The sequence below is a fragment of the Carcharhinus amblyrhynchos genome, chromosome 16 (assembly GCF_965287045.1).
Source record: "Carcharhinus amblyrhynchos chromosome 16, sCarAmb.v2.hapA, whole genome shotgun sequence".
Classification (NCBI taxonomy): Eukaryota; Metazoa; Chordata; class Chondrichthyes; order Carcharhiniformes; family Carcharhinidae; genus Carcharhinus; species Carcharhinus amblyrhynchos.
In genome coordinates this window covers 29270468-29293274 of record NC_137339.1, presented here as the reverse complement: position 1 = coordinate 29293274, position 22807 = coordinate 29270468, and the positions used below count along the sequence as shown (strand labels likewise).

The following is a 22807-nucleotide window of genomic DNA, read 5'->3' as shown; positions in this document are numbered from 1 at the left end:
GATTTTCATTGTAGACCATTGCTGGAATTTTACCACCTCACATGCCCTGGTGAGGCTCACAGAACAAAATTCTCCATTGGCCTCAGGCGGGATCTTACAAACCTTGGGCAGGCGAGACGGTAAAATTCCAGCAGATATATGTGCCTGGCTTGCAAATGATGGTGTATGCAAGCCGTTTATTTCTTTTTGTGGAAAGGGGGATATTTGAAAAAGCACCTTTGTACAATGAGCCTTACAGTAGTCTCACCATAGTTTGTGACCTCAGAAGCCATTCTTGGTGTATAAAGACTTCAAAGGAGGAGCCATTTCATCCACCACTTGGAACATGGTAAGTGGGGTAAGAAATAACAGGGACCAGTCAGGCAGGGCTGGATGACCAAGGTGCAGAGGGGTTCATAGAACATAGAACATAGAACATTACAGCGCAGAACAGGCCCTTCGGCCCACGATGTTGCGCCGACCAGTTACAAAACAATGACCCACTAACCTAAACCAATCCCTTTTCGTCCATAAACCTATCCACGGATCTCTTAAACGCCCCCAAACTAGGCGCATTTACAACTGCAGCAGGCAGGGCATTCCAATCCCTCACCACCCTCTGGGTAAAGAACCTACCCCTGACATCCGTCCTATAACTACCCCCTCTTAATTTAAAGCCATGCCCCCTCGTGCTAGATTTCTCCATCAGAGGAAAAAGGCTATCACTATCCACCCTATCTAAACCTCTAATCATCTTATATGTTTCAATAAGATCCCCTCTTAGCCGCCTTCTTTCCAGCGAAAACAACCCCAAATCCCTCAGCCTCTCCTCATAGGACCTCCAATGGTCAACAGTTATTGCCATTGTGGAGGGTTTGACCATTGCTGCTGGGAACTCCTCTTGGGTCAAATAGTGAGTGACTTTACCCCCACATGGTAATGTCACAAAATGCTCCCCCTACCTCCCCTCCACCCACTGGCAAAATAACCCTGGAGATGTGAAGTGTCTCTTAATTGGTCACTTATCTTTCCCATCACTGAGAAAATGGCAAGGTGACCGGAAGATGTTGGCCATGCCACCTGATGCCTTCCTGAGCCACGTTTAAACCCTTTTTGTCTCTCAGCCCATCCTCAAATGGCTGATAAAATTCAACCAATAAAGTGAAAACATTTCTCCTCCCTCTCCTTTTGTCCTTTAGATGAGGGACTTTATCCTCCAGTTCCAAATCATCAACCTGTGGAAATAATTTTATCCTATTTCCCTTGTTAAAATTCCACATAACTTTGCACAGATGGAACTTATTTTTTGAACCTGTTCAAAATATTTGTAGTTTCTCTTGTATATTCTGAAAAGGATTGTGATTGTTGTGGGTCTCAGAAGGGGCTGTTCATGTTCATGATGTTTAGATACTCCTGGGAGGCAAGGCTGTTGCTAACTTCCACCTTTTATTTAACATTATATTAACTTCGTACATTACAGACTTAGTATGAGACTTTACATAAAGCTTCCTCCATGTTCAGTTGACGTGATCTTACATCACTGATCACATAGAATATATATTTACATATTCAATATTAACCCATTACATACTGATTCTGTCTTCATCACCAGGTTGCAGAGATAAATGTTGAGGCTTTACTAATCTCCCCAAGCTTATTCTCAGCTGCGGACTGTAAAGGAATCAAGTTCTCTATCTTCCTCTCAAACTCTGTAGAGTAGTATGTGAATCATCAGAGAGTATTGGTTATCTGTCCAGGTTGTTTCCCTGATCAAATGGGTAGTTAGTCCATTCCATTGATGGTTCTCTTCCCCTGGTTACATGTATGCTGCTGCTTATCCTCACTATCTCATTTTCAGTCTCCAGAAGATAAGATCTCTGATTTTGTGTCTTGTCACATGGCCTTCTCAATTCTGCTCTCTAATCCAGATTGATTCATTTGATTGGAATTTAGGTAAATCATGCACTCTGTGGCATTGATTGTAATTTCTGGTTTGATTTGCATGATAGCAGGGGAGAAGGAGGATGACTTTCTTTACACCTGCTATTTTGAGACATGGCATGAGTGTTTGTGGAAGAATAGGATGTTGAGTGCTCCTTCCCATCAGGAATCATACGGTGCCAAGCAATCCTGAAGCCTTACGGAAATGGTAACTCAAGGGTGCTAAGTTGATATGATCAATCTTCTTGAATAAAGATTTCATCATTCATAAGCCTCTTTCAGCCCCCCCACTTCAATTTGCCTGTGGGCACCTGTGCGGACAAATCCATAGTCTGCTATCAATTTCTCAAATCATTTGTTTGCCAAATGTGGGCCATTATCTGAAATGACAAGATCAGGAATGCCATATGTGGCAAAAAATTCTTTTAGCAAATTAATAACATCTTGTGCAGTTGAAGGCTTTTAAGCTCAATTGATCTGGAGTAATAGTCAACAACTGTATGAGGGTCTTTACCTTCAGCTCAAAAAGGAACGTTCCGACACATCTCATGGTCTGCCTGGAAATGAATAAACCATCAATGGTTCTTTTTGCTCTTGGCAATGGATTGTACTGTGATATAGCTCAAAATTATTTTGTCTAATGACTTTGAGATCCCTAGCCACTGGATTAACTTCCGAACACTGGTATAATACCTCATAGTGCCTGGGTGTCCCTGGTGTATTCTTTGAAGAACTTGAGACCGAGGACTCTTGGTATGATCAAACTCTCCTCATAAATTAGCAAGTCAATGACACCGAGATGCCTTCACTGCTCAAACTTTTATTTCAGGATTAGAGGGATTGGAACTGATCCTGGCCAACCATTTGTATAGTATTTTCTAATTTTAGCACATTCTTCGCTTGCTGTTTGTTTTTGCTCAGATTCCATTCAGTCTCTGCGCTGCTGCTGGTAGGAATGTTGTCATTAATGAGGTATATGACTCTATGTCCTCAATGAAATTTATGTCCTCCTATTTAGGTTTTTCTACACAAATGTGCGACAGTGCATTTTATGTTTGTTGTTTGTCTTAGACATATTCATCTATCGATTTCTTGCTTAATACAAGCTATTCTTCTACGTAATGGTTTTGTGGTCTCTTCAGCTGCTGTTTGTAGGAAATCTTTTGCCTGGTTTTCTCTATGTTGTCACACAGTTCGATTAGGTTTTCGTTCTCTTGCTTCTATCTTCACAAGAACTCCAAATAGTTTTGGGAATTCTCTCCTGAATTCTGTTGACTTTTCGGGGCTGCCCAATTCATTATCTTTACATATGAGTACAAACGTTTGGATTTAACGATGAATATTCTGAGTTGCGGATCACATGCAGAATTTTTGCGATTGCTTTTCCTTTGTACTGGAGTTTAGCAGTCAATTGCCCCTTGACCCTCAGCTGAGTGCCTCCTGTGCCTTAGAGTCTTGTGCTTTAGCCACTGTTCTAGACATGAATAAACTGAAACTCCTGCTCTGGTGTCTAAATTAAAATTTGTATTGCAGCTGTTGAGCATAATATCTGTGCTCCAATAGTTCCTATGTGATCTCATAATTTCTCTTAAGAATGGCACTTCATTATCTATTTCATTTTTGACCTATTCAAAGGTAGGCGATTTTAATTGTTTCTTTTAATTTGTGTGTTAGGAGCATTTTTCCGTGGCATAGCATTTTAAAATAGCCTCTCTTCTTGCAGTAATAGCACTGCTCAATTTTGGTGGGACATTTTTGGTGCCCGTGCAATCTTTTCCCATCACAGTGAGAACATTGAATAATGCTCGCTACTGTGTGCTCTTTTCTGGTTTTGGATTCAGTGTGCTGCTCCTTCTCTGTCCTCCAAATTGCACTGTGTCAGCTGTTTTTCTCCCTAGGATTTCTCTCGTGTCAAATAAAAATCTCGCTGTGCTTTCTCGCCTCTGCACAGTTTTCAACAGGGTCAAATCATTCTTTGACTGTCGGAAAGCTGATAACTTCTCTTTTAAGATTCCTTTGACAATGGGATACTGAATTAATCTGTCTTTCAGGGCTTCGCTGGCATGTTTGTTGGCAGACATAGTGGGAGGGCCAGAAATCAGTCACACGCTGGCATGAATTTACTGCAGGATCTTCCACTGGTGCCCACTATGATGGGCATCTGCGGAATCTACCTAAAATTGACCTCATCCCTCTTTCTATCTATTTTATTGATACCCCATATGGATAATGACCACCTGCTATCAAACCTCCCCACCCCCCCCACCGTCCCACTGCCGTCAAAGTGCCCTGCAACTGTTCAGTGCCATTAAAGTTAAGTTTATTTATTTATGTCACAAGTAGGTTTACATTAGCAGTGCAATGAAGATATAGTAAAAATCCCTGAGTCGCCACACTCTGGCACCTGTTTGGCGCCACTGAAGGAGAATAAGCATGGCCAATGCACCTAACCAGCGTGACTTTTGGACTGTGGGAGGAAACAGGAGCACCCGGAGGAAACCCATACAGACTCAGGGAGGGCGTGCAAACTCCACACAGTGCCCAAAGCTGGGAATCGAACCCAAGAACCTGGCACTGTGAGATAGCAGTGCTAACCACTGCGCCACTGTACTGCCCCAAATGAATGGCACCAGACAGGCAAGATTTACCATCCTTGATTCATATATGTGATCACAGAAACACCTGCCTGCTCCCCTAATCATAAAATTCTCTATCATGATTACTTTTTAATCCTCCTCCCTACCCCCTTGTACAGCTAAGCCAGCCATGGTGCTACAGATCTAGCTGTGGCTGCCCTCTCCAGAGAAACCCTCACTTGTACCAATCATTTATCAAAATTCTATAAGATATGAAAAACCTACACCTCAATGCACACTCTAATAACTCGTTTACTTACTGGCATTCAGCTATCTGACTCAAATTGTGAATGTGGTTAACAATTTTATGTTGAAGCAGAAAAAGAAGTGGTTTCAGTAAAGTTATTTGGCTAGCCTTTCATCTGTGTCCTTTTTTCAGGACCAGCAAATAGAAACTTTGAGGTTTTGCTATTATTAAATCAAAACTTTTGCAAGGCAGAAATAAGTTATTTAAAGTTGTCATCTCTGAATAACAAAGCAAACATTCCCCCAGCTATTTTTTTTTAAGCAGCGAATGTTTCAGCAATTGTCAGACTAAGTTCCTAAGCATTATTTTAGGCAAATTCAGTAGCTCAAGAGAGAACCTTTAACTGTTTTAATGATGGCAAATGACTAAATGCTTTAATGGTATACTCTTAGTGCAAGTCAAACACTCCATGCATGGAATCAATAGAAACATCAGCAGGAGCCCAATAAAAACATCATGAAGGAAGTGGGTATAATACAAAGTATAACTCAATATCAGCAGGATATCTGGTAAAAAAAATCTGCATGGATAGAAATAACTCCAAAATTAATTTCTCTCGTTTGAAAAAATAAAAAAAATCTTGTCCCAATAATTATAGAGCCCGTAGAAAATGGCCTCCGCTTAAACTAACATTTTCAACATTACCAGTAATGGTTATTTCCTTGACAGCAATGATTGTTATTTGTTTAGAAGACCAGTATCTGTTTTGTAACTGCCCATAAGCTCAGTAGCTGTATTAGAATGCAACGTTCAAGACTCTGCTTACCCCAGTTATTTTGAGAAGTTTAAGGTTTCGCGTTGTCCAGTCTCAAGTTAAGGGAAGAGCTTGATTTTTGTGAGTGATCACAGTGTTAAATAAAGTTATATGGTATTGTTAAGAACTGGTGGCTGAAGCCAACCAGGTGATTTTAGGGGAAGAGAAATTTCTCACTGAAACATCGGGGGCAATTCTCCCATCCCGACATGCAACTTTTCTGGTGGGACAGTGTGGGAGGTATGTGGTTGGCCTGGTTCTGGAATTTGCGCATGCCCCGGGAACGTATGCGCATTTCCCAGAGCCGGAGAACAGTCACAGGTCAGACCATGCTGGAAATCGATGCAAAGGCAGGTAAATAATTTGAATTTTTTTTTTAATAAGCAGTTCAGAGTGGGGAGATTCAAGTGAGAAGTTGAACTGACAAAACAGTTGTGATCTTGAACAATGAACAGTGCACCATTATTTACATCAGCAGCCTGCCCCTCTCAGTGCAAGAGTGATCCTTACCCTTCAAAGAGTGGTAAGAACGTGGAACTCACTACCACAGGGAATAATGTTGATCCTCTGCTAGGTAACTTGTGTCCTTGTGCCATAGAGATCGTTATTTACAACTGATATCAATTTATCCGAAAGCCAATAAAGTCATGTTTTTTAACCTTGGTTTAAAATTAGAAAGTTTGGGTGCTCACTGCATATTTTACAGGGACTAAATTGTACCGCAATTGCTGTCTAGACATGAAACATCTGCCAATGCCGATCTTCATTTAAGCAACACTAAAATTTCCGTATGGTATGGTATTTACAGACTGATTTTAGTGACTTACAGTCTTCAGAAAATTTTATGAGAGCTAAATTAACTGAACATCTGTGTATGATGAGACTACCAAGCAATGTTCTGCAGACACTGAAAATAACATAAGCTTGACCATTTTTCATAATTGTATTTATGAATGCTTGTAATCTTAGAGAAGCTTAATATCACCTTCATGACTAGATCAAACTCCGTAAGATATGAATATGGATGTGTCCACTGTACTCTTATTTTAATCAGTAAATCTTGATCTTCCAGGTTTGTATGGTTCAGTTACTCTCCATGAAAACTTGCTAGGATATCAGGAAAGATGCACAATTATTTTTAAGTGTTGCAGGTTTACAGTCCCCACTTCTATCAAGGCAGAATATAGCGACAATTGGAAAAGATTGCACCAATTCACCTATGGTCAGGGTTAACTTTTAGTGCTGAAATCTGTGAGTTATATGGCATAGCAGGAGACCATTTAGCTCAATGAGTTCATGATAGTTCTCCACGTAGCAATCCCCTCACACCCATTCCCCCACTCCATTCCTGTAGCTCTGAGGTTTACTTCTCTCACATGCCTATCCAATTTCAATTTGAAATTTTGTTGCTTCCTCCGCTCTTGTGGGCAGAGGGCTCCAGGTCATTTCCACTTGCTGCATCAAAATGTTCTTTGTGCATCCCTTGCACAAAAATGTAAAGCTGCATCTCTTGGTTCTTGTACCATCAGCTAATGAGAACAACTTATCTAAACTTGCCATATAGTATTATACCTGCAGCAGACCTCCTCTCAATCTCCTTTGCCCCAGTTAGAGCTATCTAAGTTTGTAGCTAATTTCCTTCATCCCTGAAACCATTCTGGTAATCACCTTGGCAACTTTTCCAGCACTCTCACATCCATTCTAAAACATGGTGGTTAGAACTAGATACAATACTCTAGTCAATTATATACAAAAGTGGTGGTTCTAGCATTAATCCTTGGGGAACACCACTTTCTACCATCTCAGTTTGAAAAACAACCACTTACCATCATTCACTGTTTTCGGACCTTCAGCTATTTTTTAAAATCCAACTGACCTTCTGATTCTATAGCCCATTAATTTTATTAATCCAAACTGACCCTCTGATTCTATAGCCATTAGTTTTATTAACCCCACCACTGGGAAACCCATGTTGGGGGTATGCTATCAGCAGGATCGGAGATCTGTCTCAGAGTGATACTTAAGAAGATTGGCAGAGCAACCATCCGTTCTTCATTGTCTAACAATGGCTCTTAACTTAGAATAATTTATGTCAGCAATGGAAGAATTGATTGTGTGTTCATGTGACCAAAATTAACTTCAGATAAGAAATCTTACTCCAAGAACCAAGGAGAAACAAGACTGTCTGGAAACAAATAGAACGGAAGACCTGTGTGTGGGCTTTCCTCTCTCCACCTATTTTTACAAGCTCAAACCCCATCTGTTATTAGGGTTAGGGTTGCAGGCAGGGATTTTAAAAGAATTCAGTTCAGCAGCTACTGTCTCTGGACATACAGATAAAGCCTTCACCTACATCTTTAAACCATGTTGATACCAAAACCAGAAAGATCACCAAGCTCATCCTAGACCTATCAAAGTCATCAATCTATGTAAGCAGTACCAGTTGTGCATGTGTGCATGCGTGCATTTTACAATAAATACCACTGTTTTGTTTTTAGAAAAACTCATAAAAAAAGTGTCCGTTTGTGTCTTTGACAGTCACAGTACACAAATAGTTGAACACTCACTGCATTAACGGCATACCCATTCAAACACAAAACCTGCTGTGGCCAAATGAGGGGTGGCAGAAAAATCAAGCATTTCACCTCCCCTGACCTGATCATAACAATGGCCATGTTACCCAGCTGCTGGGGTTTTACAAACCTTGGAATGGTGTCCCCACTGAAACTGTGGTTTCTAAAGCCTTAGACATCATTTGTTTGGCAACGTGCTATTCATGATTAGTGCTACAGGACACAACAAACTAAAGTAGCTTAACTTTATATAAAGATGTTCATAAAGTTGATGGCTTTACATAAGCAATTATATAAGATTATTTTGTAAATAACAACTGTACCAGTGGAGCCGCCCATTCTAATGCCATTTCCATACTCTTCACATATATCTATTTAAAAATGAGAAAACTTAAAGCTATCTTCTAAGATGCTTTTGAGATTTTTATTGGAATGATACACTTTGACACCCATTATTTAGTCACTGACATTGCTAATTAGAGCTGTCAACTTGTATTCAATAACAGGGCAGTGTGGTGGCACAGTGGTTAGCACTGCTGCCTCAGAGCGCCAGGGGCCCAGGTTTGATTCCCGGCTTGGGTCATTGTCTGTTTGGAGTTTGCACATTCTCCATGTGTCAGCATGGGTTTCCTCCAGTTTCCTCCCACAATCCAAAGATGTGCGGGTTAGGTGGATTGGCCATGTTAAATTGCCCCTTAGTGTTGTGGGATTATGGGTAAATGCATGGAGTTGTGGGGCTAGGGCCTGGGTGGGATTGTGGTTGGTTGAAACGTGATGGGCTGAATGGCCTCCTTCTGCACTGTAGGGATTCTATGAACATTGTGCTTTTGTTTGAATGAGAAGGCGGCTTCTTTTCCTCATAAATATTCAAATTCTTCAAGGTTTATCATGAGGCATCATAAAGGAGTTGCAATTTCCTTGGATAACATACCTGTCCTGTAACCGGTGCTGTTCAGATACACAGCAAATGTCCGCTGCTCATGTGTGGCCTGCCAGGAGGAAGATGAGCAGTTCTCATTGTTTGTGTAGGTATTGTGGTTGTGGACATATTTCCCTGTCAACATGGAAGATCTTGAAGGGCAGCACATGGGTGTCGTCACAAACGCATTTGTGAAGTGGGCCCCTCCTTGTTCCATTATCTTCCTGGTCTTGTTCATCACTTCCAAGGATCCTAAAAATATAAAAGATTGATATCACAATTGTGAAATTAACGTTTTCAACATTATCAACAAAAACTAAGCTTGGTTTTTCTGTGAAGAAAAAACTCCTGGTTGCGTGATATTGCCTAGGAGTAATAGTGCAAAACATTCAGAGGGTCATAGCGGGCAGCTGACTCATTATCTCCTACTTTACATAATAAGAACATAACATAAGAACTTAAGAAGTAGGTGCAAGAGTAGGCCATCTAGCCCTTCGAGCCTGCCCCACCATTCAATAAGATCATGGCTGACCTGAAGTGGCTCAGTTCCACTTTCCCGCTTTCTCCCCATAGCCCTTAATTTCCTTGCCTACCAAAAACCTATCTACCCGTGTCTTAAAAATATTTAGCGAGGTAGCCTCCACCACTTCAACAGGCAGAGAATTCCAGAGATTCACCACCCTTTGAGTGAAGAAGTTCCTCCTCAACTCCATTCTAAATTGCCCTCCCCTTGTCTTGAGGCTGTGCCCTCTAGTCCTGTTCTCCTTTCTGAGCAGGAAGAATCTCTCTACCTCTACCCTATCCATCCCCTTCATTATCTTATACGTCTCTCTAAGATCCCCCCTCATCCTTCTAAACTCCAACGAGTACAGACCCAGTCTATTTAGTCTCTCTTCATACGCCAACCCCCTCATCTCTGGATTACATTCTCACCCAAAGCTGGATTACATTTCTTTTGTACCTCTAAATAGCACTTCCATAGAATTTGCCATCATCAAGGAAGCAATTATGAGCTGCCATGGGTCATAATCATGTCCACAACTCTACCTCCAACACTGAATGTAACGTCAGAGCCTACAGATCACTAGACCAAAACCAGACTTGCAGTTTTTCCCCAGACACAGATAAGTACCACTGCCCTCTAATCTGTCCTCTCCATATTTTCCTTTATGTTCTAACTTTTTCAGTAATTACATTTTTTCGATTGCAGAGTTTTGTTTTGCTATTCCTGGATAAGATTGTCTCAACATCAACCAGGCTGTCTGGACGCAGGCCTGGCTGAACCATTTCTTATCTATCTGCCCTCGAAGTCTAGGAAGACCCGTCAGGCCTCTAAGTCTTGGATTCAACATTTCCTTCACCTATTCCCAATTCCAAAGATCCTCAGGACCATCCTGCTCTTTACTTCAGCCTGTTTCTTGATCATCATCCACTTGCTTAAGACCATAAGACATAGGAGCAGAGTTAGGCCACTCGGCCGATTGAATGGCAAAGTAGACTCAATCATGGTTGATATTTTTCCTCATCCCCATTCTCCTGTCCTTTCCCCATAACCCCTGATCCCCTTATTAATCAAGAACATTTCTATCTCTGTCTTAAAGACATTCAATGATTTGGCCTCCACAGCTTGCTGTGGCAAAGAGTTCCACAGATTAACCATTCTCTGACTGAAGAAATTCCTCCTCACCCCTGTTTAGTGACTATCACTGGTCCGTCCCAACAGCTCTGCAATTTGATAATACTGTTTATTGGAGCATTTATTTATGCCTTCACATAATGAATACATATGTCAACAGGAATTTTTATTGAAATCTGCTGACAGTATTGAGTATCTAAGAGTATTAAATGACGGTAGTATTGAAACTAAGAGCTATGGAATCTGAAAAATTTCTAACTGCCACTGGATCCACATTTCTTTTAAATCAGTTTTTATTTTTTAAATTTGTGCCTGCATCATCATCATTCTCTTTACTGCAACACACCTTCCATCTCGACCCACTGTTTGCTTTATGCCATCTGCTCCCTCCCCACATTCTTTGATTTCATTCCACCTAAAGACTACATTTTGTCTTGATTATCTCAACTCAAGTGTAAATTCACAGTAGATTGTCAGATTATAAAGATGCAGCCATGCCCACATTTGCTTTCACCTGTCACATTCACATCACACTTTTCTGATATATATATATATAATTAGTGAAACTAAGTCTAGGCAAATACATTACAATGATTGACATCAATGTAAGTTTCTTTCCAAGACCCTTTTCCAAGTTAAAGAATGATAGACAGAAAAGAAAAATTTTTCCCCAGAGAAAATAATTTATCAACACAGGGGTTAGAATATGTACAACTTAAAAAATACCCTTTGCATTAGATTTGGGGAAAAAGCAAGGACATCAAACAATTCATCCTAGGTCCTCAATTGCAGCTTGGAGAGGAATTCAATCGTGAGTGATCTCAACCTACATGGTCCCCTCCTAAAACAATTAAACTCTGATAGTTAGAGGCTATGTCTACTCAGCAATGATTAGACTCACGTCCTTAAACAAAAAGTTCACTTCAACAGCCTGACAATATATTGTGCAGCATGTGCTATAACCTCTGCTCTTACCAAACAATATATTACCTGACTATCCCTACAGCAGATACATAGGGTGGCAAGCTGACACTGTGGTTAGCACTGCTGTCTCTCAGCGCCAGCGATTCTGGTTCAATTCCCAGCTTGGGTCACTGTCTGTGCAGAGTCTGCACGTCCTCCCGTGTCTGAGTGGGTTTCCTCCAGGTGCTCCAGTTTTCTCTCACAGTCCGGAAGACATGCTGGTTAGATGCATCGGCCATGCTAAATTCTCCCCCAGTGCACCCGAGCAGGCACCGGAGTGTGGTGACTGGAGGGCTTTCACAGTAACTTCATTGCAGTGTTAATGTAAGCCTATTTATGACACTAGTAAATAAATAAAAACTTAAACTTTTAAAAGTGACATGCCAGCATACAGGGGATTTTACACTCTAACTGTTACATTTTTTAAAAATCAATTTTTAGTGATCCAATTTTAAGTTGTTGGGTGCTTCCAATCTCCACTTGTAACCTTCCGTATTGAATGTATAAGCATCTTCTGATTTGTAAAGTCCTCTAACCAAACAACAGTTAACCTCCCAAATGACATAGCCTCTGCTTAATAATCAGTAGCCAAAACTAGCCTTAAATCAACACACGGCACAATTTTAACCCAGTCAGAGCCTATTCACTTGCACAGAATTGTAAATCACCAAGTAGAATATTAATATTATTTTCCTTATGAACATATATCATCCAACTTAAATACAAACCCAATAACTTTCAGAATTTAGGTGCACTTGCAAATTTTTTATGCCATAGTTAAGAAAAAGAGAACTGCTCTGGAAAGCCTTTCCTTCAACAGAAAATAGAGTCTGACTGACACCAAGAATAAAATTGGACATTAGATTTAAAAGAGATATACGAGGCAAGTTTTTTTTTACACAGAGGTGGTGGGTGCCTGGAACTCGCTGCGGGAGGAGGTAGTGGGAGCAGATATAATAGTGACTTTTAAAGGGGCATCTTGACAAATACATGAATAGGATGGAAATAGAGGGGTATGGTCCCAGGAAGGGTAGGGGTTTTAGTTCAGATGGGCAGCATGGTCCGTGCAGCCTTGGAGGCCTGAAGGGCCTGTTCCAGTGCTGTAATTTTCTTTGTTTGACTGCTAGGATTTTCTTGAAAAGAAATTCTCCAATAATTGATCCAGGGAGATCACATAATTATATTTTGTGGCCTAAAGATTGTACAAAGTTGCATATAGCTACACTTCAGTAGTCAAATAATACATGCATTAATTAGTGTATAATGCACTTTTAATGCTTTCTTCCTGATCGAATATGCCTTAATGTAAGAAGTTAGCATATAACATATTATGAACATATATCCATGACTCAAGTATTCACATGTCACTGGATACCAAAATGACAGACTTAATATTCATTTTAAAAAGATGAAATCCCAGTTAGAAGGAAAGAAAGGGAGACTTTTATTTAAAATGGCATCTCTTAAGTCTCTCACAATTATCTCACAGCACTTCACATTTTGTTAATCGTTTTGCGTGCAGACATTATTGTTATGCAGCGAAATGTGACAGTCATTTTATGCAGTGCATTATCACTAAATGGCAATCAGATGAATAACTGATCCATGTGTTTTTTGATGTTGTTAATGTGGGCTAGGAACCCTGGAGACCTCATTCCTCTTCTCTGAATAGTGCCATGGGATTTTTTAATGTCATCCTGTATCACCAGAATTGGCTTAATGTCTCAGCTGAAGGACTGCAGCTCTGACAATATAGCACCCCAACATTACAATAATGGAGTTTCAGCCTTGATTATGTGCTCAAGCCCTGGGGGACAGGTTATTTGTTTCAATCTTCACTGACAGAAAATACTGCTTTTCAAATGCTAAAGGTTCAATTTGTGCAGCATAGAGCCCATTATTGGCTTCAGAATGAAAATCATAGCACAAAGGCCACAGCTCTTTCATACAAAAAAAAGACCCTAACCTAGCTCCAAATATTTGTCCAATTTATCACATTTAGTAATTGAAACAACGTTGAGAATTTCTGATTCAAATACCTGCTCTTGGGAGCAAATGGGGAGGAAATATACTGGGCTTTTAAAAGTTCACTAACAGACAATAGGCATACAGTCACCACATGTACAGAAACTCCCATAAAACAGGTCATAGAAGTGGTTATGATCCTCTCCTGCAACTGCTTGACAAAGGTTCATTTCTCTGCCTAATCTTTGGCAATGCTCCTTTTCAGGGCAAGGCTATGCACGGTGCATTTAGTTGCAATCATCCTGGAAGAGGAACAAACATGGAGCTGAATTTCCAATGCCCATTTTACACAGATAGAATTTGTACACTCAACTCACACCAGAGGGTGAGCACCTTATTAACATCTTTAGACCTCAACATAACTGGAATTCAATCGATCCTCCATGCAATAATTATTCCAAAAAATTGCATTGTAGCATAAAAACTTAAAACATGTGTATTAACTAAAATTCAGTAAGTTTAATGTGTATTTATTAGTGTCTCAAGTAACGAAGCCACTGTGAAAATCCCCCAGTTGCCACGTTCTGGTGCCTGTTCAGGTACACTGAGGGAAAATTGAGCATGACCAATACACCTAAGGAGCACGTCTTTTGGACTGTGGGAGGAAACTGGGCGTCTGGAGGAAACCCTCGCAGACACAGGGAGAACATGTAGACTCTGCACAGACAGTGACCCAAGCTGGGAATCAAACCCAGGTCCCTGGTGCTTGTGCCACTGTACGGCCCCAACAGGGATCCTTACTCAAAGCACAGGCAGCATTCCACATTCCAGCTTTATTGTGCTGAATAAAAATCTTTGTCTCCAGAAATGTCATTCTTTTGCTTTCAGCGTTTTCCACATAGTGTTTCACTTGTGCATGCCCATGTGAATAGCTCTGGTTCCTTGTTCACCAATCTTCAAATGCTGACCATGCCAGTACCCAAGTTACCTGACCTCCCGCTATAAAATAAGAATAGTTAAATTCAATGTTTTTCAGGGATCTCCCAGAGCCACATTGTGACAGCATCACAAGAATTTGAGGCTAATGTCTGGTATTTGGAGCCAAAAAATAGCCATAAATTTGTAAAGTACTTACAACAGCAGAACAAGCCATTTGGCCTAACAGGCCCTTGTCAGAGGTTATGATCCACATGAGCCTTCCCCCAGCCTCTATCACCTAGATTTATAAACCTCGTCCACTATTGCCTTCTCCCTCCCGCACTTACGCTGCTTCCTCTGAAAGCGTACGTTCCTTTTGTCTCAACTTGTGGTTAACGAGTTCGATATTCTAACCAGTCTCAGGGTCAAGAGTTTTCTCCTGAATTCTCTATAGAATTTAATAGAAACTCTCTCATAGTCAGGGCCCCAATTTGTGATCCACAAATAAAGATCTCTATCAGCTTACCCCCCTCAGACTTTTCTTCTCAGGAGGAAAAAGCCCCAGGCAACACAATCTTTCCTGAAAGTATAACATCGATTTGAGCTAAGTGCATAAATTGTGCATCTGGCTGCAATCATCTCTGAAAAGAGAAAAATGTATGGGGAGAGATTTTCCCAGGCATCAGTGGAGGCTTTCTCTTCTGTACTGTCCGGGACTTGGAAAAAAAAACTTCAATGAGTGGGTCCCACGACCTTTTGTTGAGGGGGTGGCCTCTGATTCACCCACTCCGAAAGCAACTCCATCAGCCGAGAGTCAGGGCATCATTTCTAAATGCTGCCCGAGGACAGGGAGAGCAAAGGAGTTTGCCCAGCAGTGCCTGGGAGCAATGTCTGCGCAGAGACCCTCTCCCCACTAAGCGCAGCACTTACCTGAGCTCCCTGAGGATGTCCACTCACCATCTCTCCAACAGAGCATCTCACCCAGGCCCTTCCTCCTGCCCTATTCCCGTAACCCCTCATGTATTCACCCCGCTAATCTCCCTAACCCACACATGATTGGATACTAAGGGGCAATTTATCATGGTCAATCCACCTAATCTGCACATCTTTGGAATGTGGAGAAAAAACTCATTGCTCTGGGACTAACTTAATGAGTCTGGATGAAACCCCGCAGACACAGGGAGAACTTGCAAACTCCACACGTATAGTCACTCAAGGCCAAAATCGAACCAGGTCCCTGGGACAGTGAGGTGGCAGTGCTAACCACTGTGCCACCGTGACACCCATGTGCACGTCTTGGGCAACCAGTTGTGATTCACGCCATTTTGCTGCCATGCTAACATAGATGGATTTTCTGCCGGACGAGGGTGATTTCAGATATAGGGCCTGATAGTTAAGTAATACATTTTCTGCTCCCATCGCCAAACCTGATGCGATTATAAGCAGGAAATCTTAGGCATGGAGTTGGATTCCCAATACCTTGTGTCACATAGGCAGAGTCCATACATCCGCACAACTGCCTTTCATGTGCCTTATGTAGCATCAGTACGATTTGACCAATCACCCACAGCATGGTGGTACAGTGGCCAGCACTGCTACCTCAGTGCAGGGACCTGGGTTCGATTTTGGCCTCGGGTGACTGTCTGTGTGGAGTTTGCATATTCTCCCCGTGTCTGAATCTGGGTGCATCGGTTTTCTCTCATATTCCAAAGGTTTGCGGGTAAGCTGGATTGGCCATGCTAAATTGTCCTTTAGTGTCCAATGTAGGTTAGGGACATTAGCGGGGTGAATACGTGAGGTTATGCGATGCGAATAGGGCCTGGGTGAGATGCTCTGTCAGAGAGATGGTGCAGACTTGATGGGCTGAATGACTTCCTTGTGCTCTTTAGGGATTCTATACAGCATCATTTTGTCACTTGTCCATTGATACCTCCTTTGGAAAGGCTTATGAATAGTTAATAAATATTTTTGGATTAAGAAATACTGAACCATTTGCCCCAAAATGCAGCCACTCACTTTTGTGTGACCTGTTCTTTAAATTTTCACAACAGTCCTTCAAGGGTGGCTCAGCTATGCTCCCTGTGCCTGAGCAAAGATTGACAGACAATAAATCCCAATGATAAAGTAAGCTGAAGATGCAAGGCCAGCTGTCTGTACTGCTTATATGACATACACATAACACATTTGCAATCCTGTCAACACTGTGACAAGACCACAAATACACAGTGCACCAGATTCTCAGTAAAGGTCTGTTACTTTACAGAAAGCTCTCCCTCATGTATAATTTGTGTGAGAATGAGATCAAACTGATGGCATTTTCATTGCTCTGGGACTAACTGAATGAGTCTGGAGGAGGACCTATTATAGATTTAGTAATAAAATGTGAATGACTTGGTTAATATTCTTGCAGTGTTTCAAAACCAGTGCAACAGCAATAAAATGCAGGGTCCATTTTTAACATTTAGTCAAAATATATTACTGTGATTGAAGAGATCTTCTTTCAGTGTGAGATGGGTTCAAGTCAGTTGACGCCATTAAAGCGAAATAAATGAACGTATTGCATTACACTGAATAGGGGCAGAATTTTGTTCTGATCTAAAGTGGTTATTTAAAATGGATATAAATGGATCTGTAGATTATATGTATTGTGCTGGTTATGCTGGGAGCAATGATTTGGCTTTCTCAGCATATTAACTGAAGTTTATTGATAAGAGAGGGGATTAAGGGTTATGGGGAGAGGGCGGGAAAGTGGAACTGAGCCACAACAGATCAGCCATGATCTTATTGAATGGCGGGGCAGGCTCGAAGGGCTAGATGGCCTACTCCTGCTCCTATTTCTTATGTTCTTATTCAAAAATACTTGCTAATTGCTGACTTATTACTGGGGCTGACTAACCAGAAGTAGGTTTTCAGGATGAGGTTATGAAAGTGGGAAGTACAGTTAATAGTTGCAGAGGAAGCAATGCCTGGCTGATTTTAACAGCTGGACCCCATTTACATGGGGATTGTTGGCCTCCTACCCACTACTTGGCCAACAGGTAGGAGTGAGATTTCAGGCAACCACAGGCCACGGCTAGGGACCAGCATGAATAGTGCCCAATACCAAGGTAGCATAATTGGTGAGATTGGCATACAATCATAGTCAGGGCGGTGGGGCAGAGCGGTTGGAGGCCCAGGATGGGGGTTTCATTGTCGAGCTCAAATGAAACATGTGCTCCTCCTGAGTTTTCTGAAACCTCTTCAGGTCCTCTCCCAGCTCGTTGGCCTGGTGGGGAGTCTAACACTGCTCACTTGGTCAGGTCTCAGATTCAGACAAGAGCCAGTCACAGTGATTTAATCAGAAGCTGACTTGTATACGTAAAGAAAGACCTCAGCAGCTTCATGATAATGCCGTGCCACAGACAAAGATGAGAGAGAACTGAAATCCCAATTCTCATTCCCTTTTTATCCAGTGCGCTTTTTGAAAAAGATGATGTGTACGCTGCTCAGCCCTGGAAGATGCGATCAATTGGAATAACCAAGCAGCAAATTTTTCTGGGTTTAACTAAAGAGGATTATTAATTTACATATTCAGGCAGAAAGTCTAATACTACGTCTCTCACACACACACTCTTGAGAATCAACACAATTACAGAGGATGGTGCACTTTGACCAATTACAAACAAAGGGAGAGTTCATAGTTCACATGCCTGGCTCATCTGAGTAAAGCAGCATACATTGCAGGCTCAGGTGAAAAAGGCATTTTCACTCCTGAAGGGTTGTCTAGATGGATTCAAATGACAGAAGTCACACATCAGGATTACTGGAGGATCCCCTCAAAGCAATAGCTTGTTGAGCAGGTCACCAAGTGAGATACTTATAGTTGCCTTACCAGGAGGTCAAATTTCCATACTGGTGGACTTGAAAAGAAACAGCGTGGAAGACTTAAAGATGTTGCACTCTCTAGGTTTTAAAGGTGTAGATGTTAATGCCTTTTTTCTGTTGCTCCTGCTATTTCTTGCAATGTTATTTGCAGACTTGATTGGTTTCTCCCTGGTTTTTGGGGTAATAAGATTTGTTATCTGTGAATAGCTTTAGTGATGTGATCAATATTTCTACTGTCCTTTCCTGCCTGAATAATTTTGAGTTAGAATGTAGTGCAATGAAGTGGAGAATGAGTGGTGCCATTCACATTACTTCTGATGAATTGGTTCCTCTACAGCTCTCTTTGCTAAGTTAAGGATTCGGAGTCAGGAACTTTGAAGTACATTGATCTCAAGTTTCCGACAAATCCACAAAACAATAGTAGGTGTGAATTCCACAGGTGATTTCATTTTGGCATGTCCACCAGTAGTCATGCAACTAGGAACTTTCCAGAGAGTTAGTCTGTGCTAAAACTGCAAAAGCCACCTGACCCTAAGCAGCCACATTAACATGCTTTAATATCTACTTTTAAAAAGATTGTTGCAAATATTCAGTGCATGATTAATATTATGACTATGACATCATCACAAAATTCCTAAAATCATAGAATCCCTACAATGCAGAATGAGGCCATTTGACTTATCGCGTATGCACCGATTCTCTGACAAAACATCTCACCCAGGGTCACCCTTTGCCCTATCCTTGTAACCCTAAACATTTACCCCCCATCCCACCCCGCTAATTCCCCTAACCTACATATTTTGGGATACCAAGGGACAATTTAGCATGGCCAATCCACCTAATCTGCTCACCTAGAGGGGAAACCAGAGCATCCGGAAGAAACTCATGCAGAAATGGGGAGAACATGCATGGTGGCACAGTAGTTAGCACTGCCGTCTCACAGTGCCAGGGACCTGGGTTCAATTCCCAGCTCGGGTCACTGTCTGTGTGGAGTTTGCGTGCTCTCCCTGTGTCTGTGTGGGTTTCCTCCCACAGTCCAAAGATGTGCTGGTTAGGTGGACTGGCCATGTTAAATTGCCCTTTAGTGTCAGGGGGACTAGCTATAGTAAATACATGGGGTTACAGTGATAGGGCTGGGATGGAATTGTGGTTGGTTCCGGTCGATGGGCCGAATGGCCTCCTTCTACACTGTAGAATTTTATGGATTCTATGGGACATGCAAACTCCACAGTCACCCAAAGGGCAGAACTGAACCTGGGTCCCTGGCGTTGTGAGGCAACAGTGCTAACCACCATGCCACCATGTCGTCCCTTTATTGGGCATGACAGCTGCCTCCAATTTTGAATTGAAGTTGGCCAGATCAGGGCTGGTGCGAATAAATCCCCAATTCCATTTTAACTAATCGCTAAACTCCATTTTTGCCAAGTGAGTTAGAGTTAAAACTCTTCAGCTCTTTTTCGGGTTTTCCCTTCCACTGCAGTGAACAGAGCTTTGGCTGAGCCCCAAACTCTCTGTCTTCTCTGGCAGCAGCAGTGGGGTGTGAACTGCTGGAGAATTCCAGCCAATGTATTTTTCTCCACCTGTGCAGCTAGCCAGTCCCATTTGCGTGGGAGAGATGGGTGAGGAAGGAGTGGAGAACAACAGCGGAGTGTCTCACTTGTCAACATGGCCTCCTTGTGGTTTAACAAGCCTTTGCTTGCTATCATTTCCTCATGGCCCATCTTTTGAATAACCTGCTCATCGGATTGAATAACCTGCTGTTCTTAGCAAGGTTCTAGCTGCTGTGACATTACCTCGAGAGCTTGCTTTGCTTCTTAGTTGGCTGAAGTTAGCATTTTATTTGCACTTTCATCTTTGTTGTCTCTGAAATGTCACTAACTGCACAAAATTATTTCCGGAACAATTACAAAGAGAAGACAGTCATGTGTGATCACCCAGAAAAAGAGGAAGATAGCTGTGCAGGTATGTCTTGAGAGAGCAACATTGAAATGATATTTAACAATGAATACTTGTGAGAATGAAAACAACTCAAAGGAGAAAGATAGACTTGGATTTATAAAGCACCTTTCATGACCTCAGGAACACCCAAAGCACTTTACAGCCACTGACATACTTTCAAATTGTAATCTCCAATTCCCTGTAGGACGCCTGACAGCCAATTTGTGCACAATAAGATCCTCCATGATGATAACAGCCAGATAAATTGTCATGGTACTTGTTATTTGAGGGATAATTATTGGGCTAGATACTGGAGAGAACTTGTGCGTTCTTCTTTGCAATTAAATCTTATCCACCCATTTCACTCTTTAGCTGAGAGAACTTCCTTTCAAGAGTGCCACCTTGTCAGCTAACCTATCAGCTTAGATTTTGTGCTCAGGACTCGGGCCCATAACCTTTAGACACAGAGGCAAATGGTGCGACCAGCTGAGCCACAAATGACACAGATGCGCAGAAATAGTTCCTAGCAACTTGTTAACCACTTCTGCAACTGCATCTGAGAGTACACAGACTCCCTGATGTTAGGGTGAGGGATATAAATGGAATGTTTGCAAAGATTTTGGAGAGGGAAGAGGAAAAGGAAAAGGCTTATCGAATTTAGGTTTTGCAAGACGTCTCTCAGCACATTGGAATCTTCCATTTCGGAGACAGGATTTGTGGCAATTTTTCTGTTGCTCTTCAGATGGGGTTCTCACGTCTAACCTTCTGTTTAAGACCTTATTAATTATGCATGAAAAGGTTGCTTGCTGAATCACATGGCAAGAAGGACATTGATCTATCTACCCACCATCACCTCATGGGAACAATATCCAGGACTGACAAGTGGCAAGTGACATTTTCCCCACACAAGTGCCAAGCAATGATAATCTCCAACAAGAGATAACCTTGACACCTTATAACATTCATGTACAGTATCATCGCTGAATCCCCCACTACCAACAACCTTTGACCCATGCCATGCTAATTGGAGAAAGTACCTTACAATCGTCATATGGCAGATACCCAACAGCTGTGCTTGGCTGCACCTTCCATTCTCACCTTTCTCTGTTAATACTCAGATTGATCCACATTGTTGTGACCTGAGTGAGTTCTGGTGTCTCATATTAAAGTACTCCAAACGTTAGTGGATTCAGTTGCACCTTCTCCAAATACTCTTCCAGACTTATGTCAGCTCAGAGTTCATTTCAGTGTTGTTACTCAAAACAGAGCAAGGGTTTTCCCTATCCAGCTCTGGGCTCAGCCCACACTGCCTCAGATCCCTCCCAATCAGATTCTTTTCCAGCTTCAATACTAAATTGAATAATCACTTTGGGCGTTCAAGATAGTGCTGCTGCGTTTTTATTTTGAAACCAGTTTTGACCCTCTCCTTGATAGTAGAACATAGAACATTGCAGCTCAGAACAGGCCCTTCGGCCCACGATGTTGCGCCGACCAATTAAGAGAAAAGCAATGACCCTCTAACCTAAACCAATCCCTTTCCATCCATAAACCTATCCACGGACCTCTTAAATGCCCCCAAACTAGGCGCATCTACAACTGCAGCAGGCAGGGCATTCCATTCCCCCACCACCCTCTGGGTAAAGAACCTACCTCTGACATCCGTCCTATAACTACCACCCCTTAATTTAAAGCTATGTCCCCTCATGCTAGCTTTCTCCATCCGAGGAAAAAGGCTACCACTGTCCACCCTATCTAAACCTCTAATCATCTTGTACGTTTCAATAAGGTCCCCTCTTAGCCGCCTTCTTTCCAACGAAAACAACCCCAAATCCCTCAGTCTCTCTGTTATTCCTGCCAAAGTGAATTACCTCACACTTTTCCGCATTAAACTCCATCCGCCACCTCTCAGCCCAGCTCTGCAACTTGTCCAAGTCTCTCTGTAAACTATGATACCCCTCTTCACTATCTACCACTCCTCCGACTTTGGTGTCATCAGCAAATTTACTAATCCATCCTTCTATACCCTCATCCAGATCATTTATAAAAATTACAAACAGCAGTGGCCCCAAAACAGATCCCTGAGGCACACCACTTGTAACCGAACTCCATGACGAATACTTGCCATCAACCACCACCCTCTGTCTTCTATCAGCTAGCCAATTCCTGATCCAATTAACTAAATCACCCTCAATCCCATACATCTGCATTTTCTGCAGAAGCCTTCCATGGTGAACCTTATCAAACGCCTTACTAAAGTCCATATATACGTTAACTGCCTTACCCCCATCCACCTCTTTGGTCACTTTTTCAAAAAACTCAATAAGGTTAGTAAGGCACGACCTACCCTTCACAAAACCGTGCTGACTATCTCCAATCAATCCATTACTCTCTAAATAACTATAAATCCTATCCCTAATAATTTTTTTCTTTTATTTTTATTCAGGTCCCTCTTACTGGCACCTCACGATGTGCAG

At 41.9% G+C, this 22807-nt stretch overlaps 1 protein-coding gene across 5 annotated transcripts in view; it reads right to left on the bottom strand.

The window, feature by feature from the left end:
- Window positions 1-22807, bottom strand: part of LOC145353929 (extracellular sulfatase Sulf-2-like) — a 318430-nt gene that overhangs the window by 106301 nt on the left and 189322 nt on the right. For all 5 annotated transcript variants that reach the window (XM_080204931.1, XM_080204936.1, XM_080204933.1 and 2 more), the window contains one exon: window positions 9062-9301. In XM_080204931.1, coding sequence (XP_080061057.1) covers window positions 9062-9301 — 240 coding nt within the window. The remainder of the gene's footprint in view (window positions 1-9061; window positions 9302-22807) is intronic.